A 21,125-nucleotide genomic window follows, 5' to 3' on the forward strand; every position below is an offset into this window, starting at 1 on the left:
GTGATGGCTGCCAAAGGGGAGGGCGGGGGGATGGGAAAAATGGGTGAAGGGGAGTGGGAGATACAGGCTTCCAGCTATGGAAGGGATAAGTCATGGCGATAAAAAAGTACAGCACAGGGAATATAGTCAACAGTATTGTGATAAGTAGCATTGTATGGTGACAGATGGTTCCTACACTTGTGGTGAGCACAGCATAAAGTATAAAATTGTCTAATCACTATGTTGTACACCTGAAACTAATATAACATACGTCAACTATATTTCAATTAAGAAAGACAGCAACCAATATTTATTATTTAACATTCACCATATCAAGTACTCTAAGAACTTTACATTTGTCTTCAGCTAATCCTCCCAAGAATCCAAGCATTCCCGTTTCACATATATTTAAACAGGGTAGTCAAGTGGCCCCTAGTTTCATATATAGCCGGTAACTGGTCAGGTCACCATATAGTCCCAAAACATGTGCTTTGAAGCAACCATCCTGCTGCTTCCCTTAAGCCAGTGATAATGTGTCTTGGCTCTAACTTTATAAAATCAAAAGTATTCTCTATTCCACCTCACATATAGAGATATGGTTAATATGAAAAAAATCAGGCCAGCATTTCATCATCTAGGCAAAAACCTTTCAAAAATTAATTCTGCACACTAATCTCTCCAAACCATCACACTCAAGCTTTCAACCAGTTGTCCCAAAGTGGAAATCTGCCTATAGTAACACTTTAAAATCCCTTAACTATACTCAAATTCAGAAGGTATGATATATAAACTATCGAAGGTTTTGATATATTTGGTTTCCTAACAGGTTCCTGAAAGCTAATTAAATGTACAAAAGGGTCTACAACCAATCTGGTTTCCCATAATAACTATTTTAATAGCAGCTGTATCCTCAATTATATTTTGATTATAATTTGAAGGTGCCCTTTCCCTTCCCTCAACTTTTATAAGACACAGGAAGTTAAACAGAAGGGAAACAGTATGTGCCAAAGTACACTACAGATCATGGGGCTGGGGAACTATGGAGATCCATTCTCTAAAAATTGTCCTACATCTAGTCTTTCATTTCAACAGAACCTGGATAAAAGGAGCATTTTCATTATGTACTGTTGGGAGGGGGATTAGGAGGAAGAGGAAAGAATATTAATTTCGGTAAGATATCAAAAGCACCGATAGAATGGAAAATTCAGAGGGGTACAGGTAAGAAAATAGAACACTGAAGCCTAGATTGATAATAATTCAAGAAGGTGAAAACTATGTAAAACTCTGTAACTAATGACAAAAGAATCCAACATACTTCACAAGGTAAAGCAAGAAGGAATGAAGATAGGGAAGTTATAACTCTAGATTAGGTAAGAATACATATCAAGTTCAAATACTAATCATCACATGGTAACTTACCACAACTAAAGAGGTTTTGTGGTCAGGGAGGATACTTAAAAGTTCAAGCTTTTCAGGGTAGTTTTAGGTAATGATGTAGTTCAGGATGTGGTCAGTGAAAGACTTAGGAGGAAATGGGAGAATAAAATGAAAATGGAAGATCTCAAAGATCAAAAAGGACCAGGGTATCCAAGGGCTCATGTCAACAGATGTGGAAGTAACAAAAGACAATGACAGAGAATGTGATAAAGAAGTTGTACATCAGGCACTGCAGTAATTTGAGTAACCTCTTTGATATCAGCCACAGCAACTTCTTTCAAGATATGTCTCCAAAGGCGAAGGAAACAAAGGCAAAGATGAACTTCTGGGACTTCATCAAGATAAAAAGCTTCTGCACAGCAAAAGAAACAGTCATCAAAACAAAGAGGCAACCCACGGAATGGGAGAAGATATTTGCAAATGACAGTACAGATAAAAGGTTGATATCCAGGATCTATAAAGAACTCCTCAAACTCAACACACACAAAACAGATAATCATATTAAAAAATGGGCAGAAGATATGAACAGACACTTCTCCAATGAAGACATACAAATGGCTACCAGACACATGAAAAAATGTTCATCATCACTAGCCATCAGGGAGATTAAAATCAAAACCACATTGAGATACCACCTTACACCAGTTAGAATGGCCAAAATTAGCAAGACAGGAAACAACGTGTGTTGGAGAGGATGTGGAGAAAGGGGAACCCTCTTACACTGTTGGTGGGAATGCAAACTGGTGCAGCCACTTTGGAGAACAGTGTGGAGATTCCTCAGGAAATTAAAAATAGATCTTCCCTATGACCCTGCAATTGCACTGCTGGGTATTTACCCCAAAGATACAGATGTAGTGAAAAGAAGGGCCATCTGTACCCCAATGTTTATAGCAGCAATGGCCACGGTCGCCAAACTGTGGAAAGAACCAAGATGCCCTTCAACGGATGAATGGATAAGGAAGATGTGGTCCATATACACTATGGAGTATTATGCCTCCATCAGAAAGGACGAATACCCAACTTTTGTAGCAACATGGACAGGACTGGAAGAGATTATGCTGAGTGAAATAAGTCAAACAGAGAAAGTCAAGTATCATATGGTTTCACTTATTGGTGGAGCATAACAAATAATATAGAGGACAAGGGTAGATGGAGAGGAGAAGGGAGTTGAGGGAAATTGGAAGGGGAGGTGAACCATGAGAGACTATGGACTCTGAAAAACAACCTGAGGGTTTTGAAGGGGCGGGGTGGGAGGGTGGGGGAACCAGGTGGTGGGTATTAGGGAGGGCACAGATTGCATGGAGCACTGGGTGTGGTGAAAAAACTATGAATACTGTTACGCTGAAAATAAATAAAAAGTTGGAAAAAAAAAAAAAAAAAAGAAGTTGTACATCAGGCACTGCAGTAATTTGAGGGAAAACAAAAAATATACCGGAGACTGGAATAAGATAGCTATTTAGAGAGAGAAAAATCTTAATAACTATACCACCATACATCTTTAAAAATGACTTATATATTTGAGTTTTATGATAAAGATAAACATGAAAGACTAAACTTGAAATGGATGTCATCCCAGAAGACAACAACTATGCAAATCAACCTGCCATGGACTAAACAAATATCCACCATCTTGAAGGTCAAGAAATAAATACACTCAAAAGAAACTATGCTGGTCTTCTGGAAGCTTGTTTTAGATTTCAAAATGCATGGTATACAGTAAAGCAAAACATCAGATACACACACACACGCACACATACAATTTAGATAAATACAAAAGAGAAAGAAATGTTGACTAAATACAATTTCATATCATCTTGAAATTTAAAATGGTTGAAAAGTTCAATTTTACTTGAAATTGCTTTTTTTCTAGATTATGGCACATGTTGAACATGTTAAGCTTTGTACCACTGTATTTGAGCCACTCACTGAAAGCTTCCCAGTGCTAACAGCCAGTGTTCACTTTTAGCAACATAAACAAAAAGATTTTGCCTCAGTGCTAGATGACTTTCCCTGAATCAACCTAAAGCATCCAAATATGTCATCTAATTCAGTAAGACCTTGTATTTTATAATGGCACTCATTTGATGCTAGGACGGAAAATTGCAGTCTTTTAAAGAGACTGTAAATTAACTAAATTTGGAATAGTAATCCATCAAAATTTAGTTCCACATCAGCCAGCATCTGACTTGCATTTGGATAGTTAATGTTGTGAATCCTTTTCTTAACCAACTTTATATTGCCATCTCCCTATTTCCCTTTTGATGGAAAAAAATTGCTTCTAAGAGTAAGAAGTAATAAAGCCTTCTTATTCTGAGAGAACACGATTTCTACCACAATAAAAAGGAAAAGGAAAGAAAAAATGGTAAACCTTTATTTAAAATGTTATACCTGTCAGGTTGATCTAACAACTTAGATATCATCAAATAATACTTACCAATACATACGTCGATTTTCCCTTTGATAGCAGCTTCATGCAGAGGGGTATAGTTCCAGTTATCCCGGGCATTTGGATCAGCTCCTTGGCACAGTAACAGACTTACAACCTCAGCATGGCCGAAAGAACAGGCATTATGAAGTGGAATGAGACCTCCATCATCACGAGCATGGACGTTAGCACCCATCTGTAGTAAGTGTTCTACGACATCTTTCCTTCCAAACCCTAAAAAGAGGAAAAATACACATTGAAGCAATTTTGTAAAAAGAACCATTAATATTTATTTAATAATATTACCAAATAGGAATGCTAGCAATTCTGTCTTCTAAAGCAAAAAGAGTTAAAAAAAAAAAAAAGCTATCATTCAAATGGATTCTCTCCTGTTACAGAACTCAGAGCTAAGAAAGCTCTTCCTTAAGTCTTTCGACAAAAGACTTTTTTTCATTTTTTCCAAAAGACATTTCTTCAACACCTTTTATGTGCCAGGTAACTCTGCTAGAAATACAAAATTGAGTAAGACTCCAATCCAAGGCATTCACTTTGCCCTCATGCTTCACAAGAAAAAATTATATGCATAAAATCCATCTATTTTAAGAAATAAAGGTTAATTAAATACTGCTGACAGCCAAATCTAAAACAAATTAAAACACTAAACATTATACCAGAAGAACTAGAGAAGAACGTAGGGATACCAGAAATATGTGGTAATAGTTTGGTTATAAGAACTCTGAAAAGGAAAAACTAAAGATAATGCCAAAATATCTACTCTTGGGACTGATGGGCAAACTAAAAGTAAAACAAGGCAAGCTTGGATTTAGTTAGTCTGAGGAAACAATATGACAAACCAGTGCAAATACAGGCATTAAGAAAGAACCAGAAAACTGATAGGAAGTAACAATTTTCAGACAGTAACAGTGGTGGGAAAGAATGGATCTGAATCAGTGGACGGACCAGGCACACACTGAGAAAAGTAAAAATTACCAAGAAAGTACATTATGGAAGTCAAAGGGCAACAACCCTATGTGAAGTACAGTATGATAAGGGTTTAGAGGGATAAAAAAACCACTGACAATTTTAAATTATAGTGCAATGATGAATTACAAACCACACTGCAATGGATTAAGAAGAAAGAAGACTGTAAGCATTAGTATTTTATCTTTAGAAGCTAATATCATTCTTAATGACTCTTTCGTTCCTACTTGAAATTTTATTTGGTCTTACTGTCTAAGTATCACTACCTGCATGCTATTACTTACTGTGTAATGTAGTTAGAAAGTGGCCTCAAAAATAAAACTAAAAGAATAAAATGGTCATATCTTCCTTCATTTTATGCATATAAACTAAATGAGCACTATGAGGAAAATAGAAAAAAAAGATTTATTTCAAGATATGTTCTCCATACTACCTACAGAAATTCATTCAATCCAGGAAAACAAGCTCTAAGAAAAAGTCTCCAAAATAAAAGACATGTTTCCACAGATCCATATTACAAAGTCAGAACTGGGTTTCCACAAAAAATATCTTTCAAATTCAGCTGAAAATTTTCAGTGAAAAGAGGTCAATTCTGTTATCACTAACTGAAATCCCAAAAGTATAGGATACATGCTAATATAACTATCCCCATCTTGCTGTTTGTTTCTTAATACCTGCACAACTTTACAGATATTAGGTTCTGTTTATTTCTCTAACTTCAATGTCCTTCACCCTATTATCACAACCTTACTCTCCATCGGGCCATAGGTGCCTTCCTTATTCATGAAGGTTTCATGATTTTCCTTCTATGGATCTGAATAAAGTCTGCATGGCAAACTCACATTTCCCTAATCAATGCATTGATGATATTTGAGAATGATAATTTCCTTTCTTCACTAATAAACAAGTAACCTAAAATAAGATCCTTTTTTAAAAAAAACTTATCACCTGGCATTTAAAAAAGTATCCATTACAAATCTGAAGCAAAATGGCAAAGTATGTATTTACTTTTTACTAATACTTTTAGATCTAAAATATAAAAAGCAAACCAAAAAATGCTTGGTATGAAACAGAGTGCAGGGAAATGGAATTGTGCTCACAAACAGATAATGAGTATAAACTGGTACCACATTAAAAAAAAATTAGCATTATCTGAACAAAGACTGTATCAAGATGTTTATCAAAGCATTATTTATGGAAAATCATGGAAACAATTCAGATGTCCAACAATAAACGCTCTGTTAAATAAACAATGGTTTTTCATATAACATTATCCTGTACTAAAAGGATGCTCTTGAAAATTGTGAATATACTTAATGCCACTGAATTATACATTAAAAATGGCTAAAAGGGTAAAGTCTATTTTTAAAGAAAATTTAAAATTTTTAATTTGTATATTTTACTACGGTTAAAAAAATTTAAAAAGCACAAACCATAAGTACAAGAAAACACAGGATGTTAACACAAAAACATGGAAAATTGTTTTTAGAGTAATTAGTCTTGTAGACTAAAAATATATAAAACAAAATATAGGGGAAAATATACATATACACACACGTATATTTGAAGATAGAAAAAAGATTAAATCACTAAGTAGTGGGATTACAGAATTTCCTTTTCTTCTCTTTATCTGTTTTCCTATAGTATAAAAACACAATTTTGTATAAAATTTATCTAATTGTGAACACATACATGTTTATAAAAGAATATGGAAGTAAACAGTCAAAATCAGTAGATAATGAAGGAATTATCTCTTTTAACTTGGTCTTGCATTAATAAAATATATTATTAAATCAGAGGTTTTGTTATCCACAAAACAGTCCCCTATTTAAATGACTTAGAAATTTAGTAATTCAGAAAAGCTTATTTAAAACATAAGGTTTAGTTAGAACATATATTTCACCTGTTCCATTGAGTACGAATCATAACTGGTCATTCATCATTCTATAATGTTAAATGCTTATACACTATTTTCACACATAGAGAGAATTCATTATCTCTGATGGTTATACAAGGCCTCTGTTTCACAAACAAGATTTGTAGTCATAATTATCCCTATAATCGAATTGTTTATTTGGGTCTAAAGAACCAAAATAAAAATAGTAATTAGGATCACAGTCAAAGGACTGCATAGAATTTGAAGTAACTTATCGCTAATTAACTCTTTGGAAAACAACCAAAAGTAAAAGCATTACAGACACATACCGCAGACAAGACTTTCAGTGTCACATTTCATTAAGCAACCACACGTTTAAAAAAATAGCTAAATCACAATTTTTTAATGTTACCACTTATACACAGTTGCTACTTATCCATGTATTTATGGCTCAGTGTAATGAAGGACAGAAGGAAAACCAAAATACCTTCTCTCTCTGATCCAGCTAAGGTCACTAAAAAGTAAGACTGTATTTCCCTGATCTTTACCAACACACAGCATATGCTACTGAGTTACACTAGAGGGATAATTTAGCTTTTTCAGAAAAACTCTTTTTGCTCAAAGTACATGCCCTATTCTTGACAACACTAAAAATAACAATAATGGTAAGTAACGAACATTTAGTAAAAAGCTCTTACATGTGTCAAAAAGTATGCCAAATACTTGACATGCATCATCTCCTTATGATAACACCCTGTGAGAGATACCATTATCCTCATTTTGTTAAGTAATTCTTTCCTTCAGTGCTGATACTCTTGAGCCTTGCTTCTAAATACACATCTCAATTCTGTCTACTCCCCAGTGCTACATCTCGGCTTCTAGTTCCATAATCTCCTGTCTAGACTTCCGCATACAGCCTTCTAACAGCATATACTTCTAATGGTCTCTCTGCTGTCACATCTGCTGCCCTACAATTCATTGTTAACACAGTAGGCGAGTGATCTTTCCAAGGCATGTAGCAGATTAGGTCATTTCCCTGCTTAAAATCTTCCAATGGGCTCCCATAACACATGCAATAAAATATTACTACAAACTCCTTAGGACCTACAAGGCTCTATGTGAGCTGACCCCTCTCCCCTCTCCCATGTCATTGAGTTTTATTTGTCCTGTCTTTCACTTTCTATTCCCTGAATATGACAAACTCCTTTCAGCCTAGGCGACTTTGCACTGTTCTCTGAGAACTTGCACCTGGGATCTTCATTCCCCAGCGCCTTCCGCCATCCAATTATCAGCCTAAAGATAAGCAACTCAGTGGACTCTGCCTGACCACTCAATTTAAAGTCACCTATGCATGTACACATACTTTTCCATCATTATTTTCATTATCATTCAGTTTTACTTTCTTTCTGCATTTAATCACTACCTGAAATTACCTTGTTCATTTACCTATTTGCCTTTTATATAACTCACCACTCAAGATGTTCCATAAAAAAAAGGTATTCTTGTGTAAGAACTATCTCATGAGCCGGTGTGTGTCTCCAGCATCAAAAATAGTGCCCGGACTGGGACGCCTGGGTGGCTCAGTTGGTTAAGCGGCTGCCTTCGGCTCAGGTCATGAACCCAGGGTCCTGGGATCGAGTCCCACATCAGGCTCCTTGCTCAGCAGGGAGCCTGCTTCTCCCTCTGCCTCTGCCTGCCTCTCTGTCTGCCTGTGCTCACTCTCTCTGACAAATAAATAAATAAAATCTTAAAAATAAATAAATAAATAAATAAATAAAATAGTGCCCGGGGGCGCCTGGGTGGCTCAGTGGGTTAAAGCCTCTGCCTTGGGCTCAGATCATGGTCTCGGGGTCCTGGGATCGAGCCCCGCATCAGGCTCTCTGCTCATCGGGGAGCCTGCTTCCTCCTCTCTCCCTGCTTGCCTCTCTGAGTACCTGTAATCTCTGTCTATCAAATAAATATTTTTAAAAAAATAGTGCCCGATACACAGTATGGCTTCAGCAAAATATTTGCTGATTACATGAATATACATAATGTTACTTACTTCATCATAATTAAATCAAAGAGCAAGTGAGTAGCTTTTAATTTTGTACTTTTAATTTACAAAAAGAAAACATATGAAGGCTCTTCCAACTACAAAAATACCAGAGATATTTTTAAATATTTAAACAAAATACCAAATTTTCACAAAGGAAATCTTCTGTAATGCCATCATCATCCAGAAATAACCAGCATGAACATTTTGATGATTAAACTTTCAGATTTCTTTTTGTGTGTGTGTATATGTTTTAACATCTTCACTCTGCCTTTTTGCTTTTCAACTATCTCAGATACTTTTTCAGGTTAAAAATTTAAAATGTATACATCATTTTCTTATGAATTACTTAGATTTCTAATACATGGATATGTCACAATTTATTTAGTTGGATGGTTTCACCATTATAAAAAGGAGATTTTGCCATTATAAAAAAAAGGGTGAAATGTCCTTATATACATATCTTCATATATCTGTACAGTTCTTTAAGATAAATTCCTTAAAGCAGAAGGATTAGGTCAAAGGATACATGTTTAAAATTTCATATGTTGCCAAACTGTCCTCTAATTTAATCCATCAATTTTCATTTTTAACCAAAATGCCTGAGTACACCCATTTCCCTATCTTGTGTACATGAACACATACTTATAATCTTTACAAACAAAGAGGCAAAAAAAAAAATGCATTGCTTAATTTACATTTTCTTGGTTCAGATATTTGCACTTTTTTTAGAAAACTGAATATATGAATACAGTTGAAATCTCTCCTAATCCTACTCTTCTCCTTTCTTCCCCAAAGATCCCATTACATAAACTCAATGTTTGATATACTTGTCTGTATTTTTATACTCTTCATATACATGTTTTTAAACACATGAGTTTATATACTTACATATTTCACGTTAATATATTTATATATATTTCATATTCCATGTTATTAGATTATATATATTCATATTATATTGTCACTATCACATGATCTTCAATCTCTCTTAGTGAAATTGATAGTTGTAGCAATTATCCCCTCTTCTTGCTGGCCCACAGAAACTCAATTACTGCTCAGGAATCGGTAAGAATGTACTATATTAGCAAAGAGAAGGTAAACCTTTCCCACAAGGAATGAGTCCCAATTACTCTAAGCCAGAAAGGTGATTTTATTCCTCTTTGGCGATGACTGGCAAGGAGACAGAATGGAAAACCTAGAAGCTTTTGGAAAGATTTTTCTCCCTGCTAACAGAAGATATGTAGAAGAAAAAGGACCTTCTCTCCTCTCTCCCTTCCTACTTCTAGAAAATTCTCAGTAAGGTTGTGACATTCAGAGCTGCTGATATCATGATGAGAAGGTCAAGAGAATTACGAAAATCCTAGCATAGAACCCTACTGTGCTCAGAGTATTCAACCAACTCTTGAACTTCCTACCTCTAGAACTTGTCAAGCAGGAAATAAATGTCCTTAGGCTTAAGTTTCTGTTAGTTGAATTTTGGAATATTTGGAGCTGAACCCATGCATACTGATACAAATATCTGTTTATATCTTTACTGATCATTCAAGTTTCATTTGTTAGCCTTCAGTTCATTGTCAGACAGATTTTTTTGCCTTTTCTTATTATTTTGTTGATCTTTATATATTCTAAACACTAATCTTATATAGGTTACATGCATTAAAAACACATTATTTTGCTTATGGCTTATCTTGACACTTTACTTATATTTGACTTCAGACAAGTTTAAAACTTGAACATAATAAAACATATCAATCTTCCCCTACACCGTGCTTTCGACATAATCTGCAAGAAATCCTTCCTATTCCTACACTGTTCATACATTTTCCCCTAGATTCCTTTTATAATTCTGCTTTCCACTTCTTTTTTTTTTTTTAAGCTTTTATTTATTTGAGAGACACAGAGAGAGCATGAGCAGAGAGAGGGGCAGAAGGGGAGGGAGAAGCAGACTCCCCACTGAGCAGGGAGTCCAGGCTATCCCACCTGAGCCACTAGGTGCCCCTGCTTTCCATGTTTACATCTTTAATCTACCTGTATATATGCTGTGAGTTACAGATCTAATTTTATGTTTTCCACATCTTTTCTCTTTGGTTGGTCAGTTTGTTTAATAGTTCAAAGAGAGTCTAAAATACCAAGTAGGGCAGTGTCAATCCCTCTTGTTTCTCTTAAAAAATTATCCTGGCTACTATTGCTTTTTGATGTTCAATGGAATTATCTTTAAGTTCCACAAAGAAATGTGTTAGAAAAAAAGTTTTTAAAGCTCACTGGTTACAATTAATTCTATAAAGCTGACAAATTTACAATACTGAGTCTTCTAATCCATGGAAATGATATACCATGTATCATGTATATCCACGTATATCATATACATACCCCTCCTCAAATTCAGAGCTTTCATTTTGTGTTTTTTCCTCATTAGTATCTCACACATATTTGTCAAGGATTTGGGGGTATTTTAAGGGTTTTTTTTGTTTTGTTTTGTTTTTTTAATCCTGGGACACAGAGGGCAGTGGTACATTAGGGGTGGTCAATAAAACCAGATCACACAGAGCCTTTGAGTCATGAGGAGTGTGGATCCGAGCAGGAAGGAGTTTGTCAGCCAAGATTTGTCTGCTGGCGAATGTGACCAGAGGTAGTAATGGCAAAATGAGGTCAGAAGACAGGCAGAAGCCAGATCGTGTAGGGCCTTTATCAGTGAGGAACACACCCAGCTACAAATAATGATATACTTGATTTGTGAAACCTCAAAAAAAAAAAAAAAAAAAAGTAGAGATTTCACATATCTCACTAAACTTGTGCAGTCAGAGGCAATTCAGTCTCATATAAAAGTTTAACAAGAGCTTTTTAAACATTCTTCCACTCTGGCATGCTTATAGCATGTATAAGCTATCTTCTCCTTATTTGTCACCTCATGGTCACAAAAGAGTGTTATACCTCAAAGCCTGGCATTCAGGTTCCCACACAAGAAAGAAGAGGGAAAAGGGAGAAGAAAAAGGCTTTCTCATAGTCTTTATTTTTAAGGAAGCCTCTCTAAGATACTTTCACTTATATCTCATTAGCCAAAACTGAGTCATCTGTCCAGCTCCCCAAAGTCTGGAAAGCCAATTTTTTTTAAAAAACTGGGCACACGCTGCCTTCTACAAAATCTAAGATCTGTTATTGAAGATAAAGAAGAAAATGAACTTTTGGGTGAATAACCAACAGTATCTGTCCCAGCTTTCTAAGTTGTGGGTAAGAAGTCTGGATTTTAAGTATGTTGGAAGTCCTTTATGAGAGAAATTACTTGATTGTATTTAGGTCTTAAAAGGATTATCGGTTGGCTATGTGAAAAATAGAATGGAGAGGGTCACTGGCAAAATCAGAGAAACAGGCTAAGAAAAATCTGCCATAGTCTGGGCAAGAATTGATGGTGGCTTGGAATAAGACAGCAGCAGTATAGATGGGTCAAAAGGAAAGACAACAAAGACTGGCTCCCAGGTTTCTAGCCTGAGCAACTCGGTTTATGGAGGTGCCATTTGGGGAAGGGTCCAGGCAAGCAGGGAGCAATAAAAAGTTCACCCAGATGAAACTGTTCTTCTCTACTAAACTAAGTAATGTGAACTTATTTTGTAAACTGCAGCACATGCTTTCCCCTAAACAGTGTGAGAAATAATTACATTATTTTATATATTCTAAGAAATTTTAAAATACACTATGTAGAAACCATTATGCTGATTCTGTGAGGAAAACCTAAATTCATAACACAAAGCCTTACCTCAATATGTCACCAGTTAGACCCCAAGACCTGACCTGTACTGCCCACCTACTTGTACTGACTAACCTTTGTCTCACATTTTTCCTTAAGCATTTCTTTCTGGCTTACCTCCTTTTTTTTTTTTTTTTTTAAGATTTTATTTATTTGACAGACAGAGATCACAAGTAGTCAGAGAGAGAGGAAGGGAAGCAGGCTCCCTGCTAAGCAAATCCCAGGACCCTGAGATCATGACCTGAGCTGAAGGCAGAGGCTTTAATCCACTGAGCCACCCAGGCGCCCCTCTGGCTTACCTCTTAACTCAGACAAATGAAACCCAAAACCACCCCTCAGATGATGGCAACTACCCAGAGGACCCAAACCCCTGATATGCGCCTATTCAGATGGACTGTGGAGTGACCCCTGGATGAAAGGAAAGTACCTTCACCTCATTATAATACTAAAATCTCCACCCAAGGAAGAGCCTCAGCCTCATTTACATACATATAACGTATGTGTAGGAATGTTTTCTTAAGGCATGTGCTTAACCTTATACAACCCCCACATATCTGACAAGGCTTCCCTATCTAAACATTCATCCTAACCCTAAACAAAAGGTACCCTTTCACCCTCTCGGGGAGTCCCAGCTTTGGAATCTATTCCACATGATCTCCTTATTTGCTGCAAATAAAGTTTTTCTCTGTGCAACATCTCACCTGATACAGTTTTTGCGACTCACCGTGGGGTAAACTCATGTTGGTTCCATTAAAAGTATACTTAACTATTTTCCTTATTCTAATGTTAGAGTTTAAATTAAGGCCATTCAAAAACGTTTCAATGTCAAATGTAAGGTCATCTGGTATCTATTCACCAAGTCCAAGTTTAGAGATAGAAAATTGTTTCACTTACGTTCGACATTTCTTTTTTAAAGATTTTATTTATTTATATGACAGAGAGAGACACAGTAAGAAAGGGGGTGGGTGAGAGAGGGAGAAGCAGGCTTCCTGTTGAGCAGGGAGCCTGATGTAGGGCTCAATCCCAGGACCCCAGGATCATGACCTGAGCGGAAGGCAGACCCCTAACGACTGAGCCACCCAGGCGCCCCTATGTTCAATATTTTAAACCTACTAAAATTAAAGCTTCCAAGGAACAACCCTGACCAATATTAAATCTTGTAACTAACAACTGTGATTTCTGAAACATAATAAAACATGAGAAACCTAAGGTGTTTGGAGTATTTTAAAGTGATGTTATTATTTATGGTAACAAAGTTAGAGCCTAAAGATATTTTTTACCTAATTAGATTGTCAACAAAAGCAACAACCACTGTATATCATTTAAACTATGAAATCCATTGACCTATGCTTATATATTCAATGAGAAAATTTATATTACATCTCCCATATTTATTTAATTTTTTTCCTTAAGGGTAGAAAGATCTAATTATACTCAAAAGATACTCAAAGTAAGAGCAAAGTAAGTTTGGGAAATAACTCATAAACTCTCACATATATCACTGTTTTTCCTGATATAAAAGGAAACCACAAAAGCTAAGCTGTGATGGATATAAAGGTACGTAATGACAGATGTAAATTGTTCATTATTCTGTCTAAAAACATTAGAAAAAATCAGTAAAATAGAAGAAGAACCTACTTACTTTCTTCAGCATTATCAACCTGCTGTTTCTAAAATAACAATTTAGAAAACAAACTACAGAATGACTTCAATGTCAATGAAGTTCCATGTTTTTCATCTGTCAAAGAATCTCACCAATTAATTTTTCCACTTTGTAGAACCTGATTTAGAAAAGCATTTATGGTTAGATAAAATAGTATTAATTAGCAAGTATAGTCAAGAATGTGTGCCTTTCCCAAACCCAAGTGAGAAGCAGAAGGGAAGAGATGGATCTCAGATTCCAATCTAAACAACAACAACACAGTGTATGAAATCATCCCTTGAGGAAGAAAAAGAAAATGTTTAGGTATCGCTGTGAGAAGAAACATCAGCTTAAGAGATAGATCAGGTATCCTGGACAGAGGAGAAGCAAGAGGAAAATGTCCTCCTAATTGTGTCCTTTTACTCATCAACACAGTCACACTGTCCCCTATCCCACTGTGGAATATAAAGCAGTTATTTCCAGCCCAGTTCTAGCCAACAGAAAAGGAGTAACACCAAGGTAAAATAGTAGAACTTAGCTGAGGTGGGAAGGAAAGTAGAGGTAGACTCCCAATTAGGCAATTACCCTGAAGGTGACAACACTTTGAAAAGATAAGGGTGAGAGAAATTGTGTGCAACGGGGTAGGAATTGAGCAAAAATTCCCACCTAGAGTCTCTCTACCCTGAGGCATGTCCCTATTTACCCCAAAACACCTGGAGGACCAAAACAGAACGCAGGCTTTCACAACCCCTAAACCTGACCCCTATCAAACCCATTCTCCCATGCAATACTGGCCCAACTGTTAGTTTTAAGGGAATCTAAGCTCACAGTGGAAAATAACATGTCTGAGGAGTGCAAGCACCATGAAAGAACAATAAACCAGAAGCAGAATAGACCAAAAAAAAAAAAAAAAAAAGACCTTTAAAACTGGCAAATTAAATGCTTTAGGAGAAAATAATGGAGAATACTGAAAGCATGACATGAGAACAAAAATCAATCAGGTAAAACCAACTGGAAATATTGTCATGAAAAATGTAAGTGGAAAAATAAAAATATATAATGAATTGATTGAATAGTAATGAAATAAAGAATAAATTCCTGACAAAAAAAGGTTGAAGAACTAGCCCAGTAAGTATCTGATAGGGATAAAAGAGAAGGAGGAAAGGTAGAGGATGGGAAGATAAGATTTATACATACATGGAAATAATGACAGTACTTCTTATAATTAAAGAAAAATGTAAAGTTTCAGATTAATAAGAGTTCATAAAGCACTAAACAGAATGGACAGACATGTTATGTGCAATCTGGCAATATTAAAGGCAATGAAATTTCTAAACCTTTCAGCAAGAAAAGACAAATTTTTGGACTTCAGACTAAAGTCAACCTTCTTAATTTTAAGGAAAAGCATTTTGATGCTTAATTTCATATGTAGCCAGTTTTTCATTTACATGAAAGAGTAAAATTAATCTCGGATACATAAAATCTCAAAGCCGAACACAAAAAGATACTAGTTGAAAGTGATTTCATCAAAATACTTCAGCATGATGAAAAATGGATTTAGGGGTGTGTGTGTGTGTGTGTGTGTGTGTGAGATCTCCAGGAACACTGAACAATGAACATTCTAGCAAATAATTGCAACATGTAGGTTACAAAGAACACACAGCCATACAAACTTAACTGAGCCGGGGGTAGGAAAGTGTCCCCAATGAAGTGATATCCTGAGGTAAATTCTACAGAATAAGTAGTTAAGCAGAAAAAAGGATTGGAATAAATGTCCCAAGGAGGACAAGATAGAGTATATCCAAAGCTCAAGAGGTGAGAAATGCTTTATACATCCAAGTACCTAAAATAAGTTCAGAATGGTTCGGAGAGGTAGTAATAAAGACTCTGAAACAGGCAACAACATGGAATCAACTGATTTTCTACCACAAAAATCATGGAGAAGCAGGATCATCCTTCAAAACCAATGTATCAGAATTAAAAGTCCTTTAAATTCTCTATGTCAGGGGGTTAGACTATGACTGTTCCCTACCAAAGCAGCATAATTCAAAATTTCTGCAATGCAAATTTAGGTTATCAGAAAACTGTAAAATATATCTGTATATACATCAATGCTAGAAGATAGACAGAAAAGCTAAGGACCCCTGAAATTCCACTGAGTTTTTAGTCTACTTCCATTTATTTCAATATATTATTGCAGAAGATACTTTCACTATAAAAGTAGAAACAGAAAGGTCAAATACAACACAATGAATTAATCACACAGTTAACGAGGACTCAAAGAAAAAGAAGCAAATGTGCCCTAATGAATACCTCTGCTTTCAACTATAATTAAGAGACTTCATCTTCATTTTTATTTTAATGGTTGTACTTATTATACAATAAAGGGCTCAAGGAAACTGGCTACCTGCTTAGGAAAAAAAAAACAAAACTTAAAATCCTTACTTCTTAGTATATAGGAAAATAAATTCAAAACAGATTAAGCCATAAAAAAACTGAGGTGGACATTTGCATGATTTCAGAACGGAAATACCTTTTTAAACATAAAATTGAAGAAAACAAAAAAAAAATAAAGGAAACAGGTTTGGAAAAGTTGTAAATAAAATTAAAAAACAAACCAAGAAAATATTTGCAATGATAAGAAAAACATCAAAAGGTTAAAAAAAAAGTGTAAGGGAAGAAAACAATTCACTAAAAAGGAAATATCAATTATTTAAAAAACTAAAACCAGGTACTCCAGATATAATCAAAGAAATGCATATTAAAACATGAAGTGTTTTTTTAATCAAAAAGTTAAGAAATATGTTTTAAATGATGATGTTCAGAAACGTACAAAAACATTCAGAGGAGCAATAGTCATAAGAACATGATCATCACCACTAGAACAGATACATAGTGGTATATTCAAACCATGGCATTCCTTCTAACAGTGAAAATGAACCAACTACAACTATACAAGAGAGAGGAGTCACGCACAATATAGTACATACTATCTAATATCATTCATACCAAGTTCAAAAATAAACAAAACTAATCTATGGGTAGTACAGGGGTAGTGACTCAATGACACAAGACAGGGGTTTCAGCTGGGGTTGTCAAGGGTATGGTAGTAATATAAATTAGCAGAACCTTTTAGTAAAGTAAATTTCGTAACACATGTATCTATATACAAAAACTCTCTAGGAATATATGTATAACACTGTCTTAAAAACTTTCAGTTAGGGGTACCTGGGTGGCTCAGTGGGTTAAAGCCTCTGCCTTCGGCTCAGGTCATGATCTCGGGGTCCTGGGATCGAGCCCCGCATCGAGCCCCGCATCGCATCGGGCTCTCTGCTCAGCAGGGAGCCTGCTTCCTCCCTCTCTCTCTGCCTGCCTCTCTGCCTACTTGTGATCTCTGTCGTCAAATAAATAAATAAAATCTTTAAAAAAAAAAAAAAGAAAAATTAAAAAAAAAAAAACAAAAAAAAACTTTCAGTAATCACCCTTTCAGTTCACTTCCTAGACTCAAAACCCAAACAACCATGAAACTACAATTTCTTGAATACCAAGCCAGGTTTTTCTCAGAGGTAATAACTACGTTACAGGCTCTTAAGCAGTCATTGAGTCACAATTGTCAAAATACTTCCTAAAACATAAAAGGTTTTACAAATATTAGATGTTCTTAATATCGCTAGATTTGGGAGTTTTAATCCATGTTACACGTATCCTCAAACAGTGATTCTCAACTCTGCATGTGAGAATCACCAGAGGAGATTTGTAAAAAGCAAAAGCCTTGCTCCTACTTCTGGGATTTGCCTTAATTGGTCTAGGGTTAAAAATCACTCTCACAAAGTGAACATCAACATCAGCGTTACATCAGACTTGTTAAAAATGCAAATTCTCAGACTCTACTCCAGACCAACTCAATGAGAAATTTGGGGAGTGCGGTGTTAGCAACCTGTTTCAACAAGCCCTTCGGGTGATTCTGATGCAGTTTAAGAACCATATAGCTCTAGTACTTCTAGATGTTTGTAATCCTCTGAAAATTACATGTAAAATTTGTTGTTCATCTTTCTGGAGAGAATGTTCACGCCTTTCATCAGATTCTCAAAAGAGTGTTAACAAAATTAAGAACCCCTTACACAAGCTCAGCAGCTTTCAGAGTGTGGTGGGTATGTCTGGAGGTCCCTGAGACTTTTCTGGGAGTCTGAAAAGTCAAAACTATTTACAAAAAAATACTAAGACGATTTTGACTTTTTTGATACCAACACATTGATACTACACGATTTTGTAACATCATGTGCTGGTCATCTGGAAGATGTACTCATGGTGCTCTTGGTGATACAATGGTGATGGCAGGTGAAACTGCTGACATCTTGGCTTAAACCAAGACAGTGGCACCAAACTATACTAATAGTCATTGTATTCTTTACCACCAGGTCCTCACAGTTTAAGGGGGGGGGGGGGCAACCAGTTTCACTTAAAAATGTCATGAAAATATAAATATTAATTTTACTAAACTCAACCCTAGAGCACACATCCTTTTTAATATTCTTGTGACAAAATGAGAAACACACATTAATCACTTGTAGATACCAAAATACGGTTATCTTAAGGAATAATACTTATGCAACTGCTTGAGCTCTGTTTAACTTGTGTATCTGGCAGACAGCCTCCTGAAAATGAATAAAGTGAGCCTGTCACTTCAAGGAAAACACTATATCTGGCTCCACCACTTAAGAGCTTTGTGACCTTGGACCAGACATAACTCTGAGTCTCAGTTGCTTCATCTTTTAAAAAAAACAAAAACAAAATCTACCTTGTATGGTTGCTGCTGTAAGGATTAAATAAAATTACACAGGGAAAGCACAAAAGTCACTCCCAGACAATTCTTACTATTTCTATTAGTTTTTATACTATTATTTAGTAATAATATAAAAACTAAGTTCATTCATATATGTGCCAACAGAGCAGTGAAAGCACTTTAATGACAAAGGAGTGGACTAATACACAAGGATTATTATTTATACATTTAAGAAAGAAGATGAGAAATCAGAAGCATTAACTTACAAAGTTCACTTGCTCAAATATTTATAAAGCACATATTAGAAGCGATTCAATGAATTAAACATTGAACTGCTCTACTACAAATTTATCTGCTTTTGTAAGATTCTAATAGGGTAACAATTATACTTTACTACTGTTAAATTTTGGGGTATTTTGGGGGAGGAGGGCAACCAAGTTTTTGATAACTTGCTACCAATTTTTATATTAGTCCAAAACTTTTTTTTTTCCAAATAAGAATATCTTCCTACAAAGAGGAAAAGCATAGGTTGGCATCTCTTCTCAAGACATTAGGGGGAAAAATAGCTAAAATGTATTCATTTATTCATTAGCTATAATCCCATGTCATTTCTTCTTAAAAAAGAAAAAAAAGAGTCGTCAACATGAGAATAACGTGAGCTTTTGGAAAGGGAGAACTGCACATCTTATTAACAAGATGGATGAGAACGTCAAAATGGTTTCCACGGCTGGTGAATATATCAGAACGAAGGCATCCGATCTTTTTAGTGTCTAGTTAAAGCATTATAACTGGGCATCAGGCATCAGGCATCAACTGGGCATACTCTAGCTTTTCAAAAGCATTACAACTGGGTACATAGGTTATTTTTAAACTGTAATTGATGATGCAGGACTTTAGCTTTAAGAATTTTTGGTCAGGGCGCCTGGGTGGCTCAGTGGGTTAAAGCCTCTGCCTTCGGCTCAGGTCATGATCTCAGGGTCCTGGGATCGAGCCCCGCATCAGGCTCTCTGCTCAGCAGGGAGCCTGCTTCCTCCTCTCTCTCTGCCTGCCTCTCTGCCTACTTGTGATCTTTCTCTGTCAAATAAATAAATAAAATCTTTAAAAAAAAAAAGAATTTTTGGTCAATCAGTAAATGGAGTTTATAGTTAATACAAATCATCTACCAAATGCCTCTTTACTTTTTAAAAAAATAAATCTACCATATAAGAAAAAAGTTGCAAGTCAAACAAACAAAAAAAGCAAGCAGCAACCACCAACCATCAGTGTACTTTTTGTTACATCAAGAAGACATAAAAGAGAGAGAAAACTTTACATCATTTTTTCTCTCTTTTTTTTTTTTCACAATTAGAAAGCACACTAGTTTAAATTGAATAGGGAGCTGACAAGCTCCAAAAAAAGGCGGGGGAAGGGGCGGGGGGGGGGGGGTTGGGGTGGGACTTAAACTCACAGTTTTAATTCTTTCCACAGATAACTGAACAAACAGGCAAAACAAGTTTCCACTTGACAAAGAACCCAGCAACTCACTGTAAGGAAAAGCAATCTTGGACATCTGATGAAGCCTTAAAAGGAAAACCCAGCAAGCACACAAAACCAAAAACTCCTACCTTTTCTCAGTTACTCAAAAAATGATTTTTAGAAAACAACCCTCAAAATTATCCCGAGTACCTAAACTTTAATGGAAATCCCATGATCACGGCTACATCCCACCTTCCTGGGTATTTCTATCAGAGAAATAAATGTAAGTCAAAGTAACTTTAAGGACCTTGATATGTGGGAAAAAATAAGAATTTAAGAGACACTGATCTCTTTGATTGTATCTACTGCATATTTTATAGGGAACCACCCGAAAGATTTCTTTGTTGTGAAGCAAAAGGAGGCTATTAAAGACATTCAAGAACAAGCTGGTCTTGTGCAATTGATCACAAGACTCATGACAATGTTTATTCCTTTCCAAAACCTAGCACTACTATGTATTTTCTTAGCATCAGTTACATTCCTTGATTATTTGTTCTCTTCTCCTGAGATCTAAGCTTAAGATCCCATTTTTAAACTTATGCACGTTCATAACATGGCCCCTAATGATACTCCTTCTATCTCCCAGGTGTATTTCTTTCCCCTTTTAACTGCCAAAGAATCACTTGAGGTCTGGAAAGAATGAACACCTAGCTGTGATCTATACAGCTCCTTTGGAAGGAATGGGATGCCCCAAGGGAAAGAAAAGA

At 35.7% G+C, this 21,125-nt stretch overlaps 1 protein-coding gene across 1 annotated transcript in view; it reads right to left on the reverse strand.

The window, feature by feature from the left end:
- TNKS (tankyrase) overlaps nt 1-21,125 on the reverse strand; it is a 207,882-nt gene that overhangs the window by 174,712 nt on the left and 12,045 nt on the right. The window contains exon 2 of the mRNA XM_080796045.1: nt 3,851-4,075. Within this exon, the coding sequence (XP_080652171.1) occupies nt 3,851-4,075 (225 nt within the window). The remainder of the gene's footprint in view (nt 1-3,850; nt 4,076-21,125) is intronic.

This window comes from Martes martes (genome assembly GCF_963455335.1).
Source record: "Martes martes genome assembly, chromosome: 2".
Taxonomy (NCBI): domain Eukaryota; kingdom Metazoa; phylum Chordata; class Mammalia; order Carnivora; family Mustelidae; genus Martes; species Martes martes.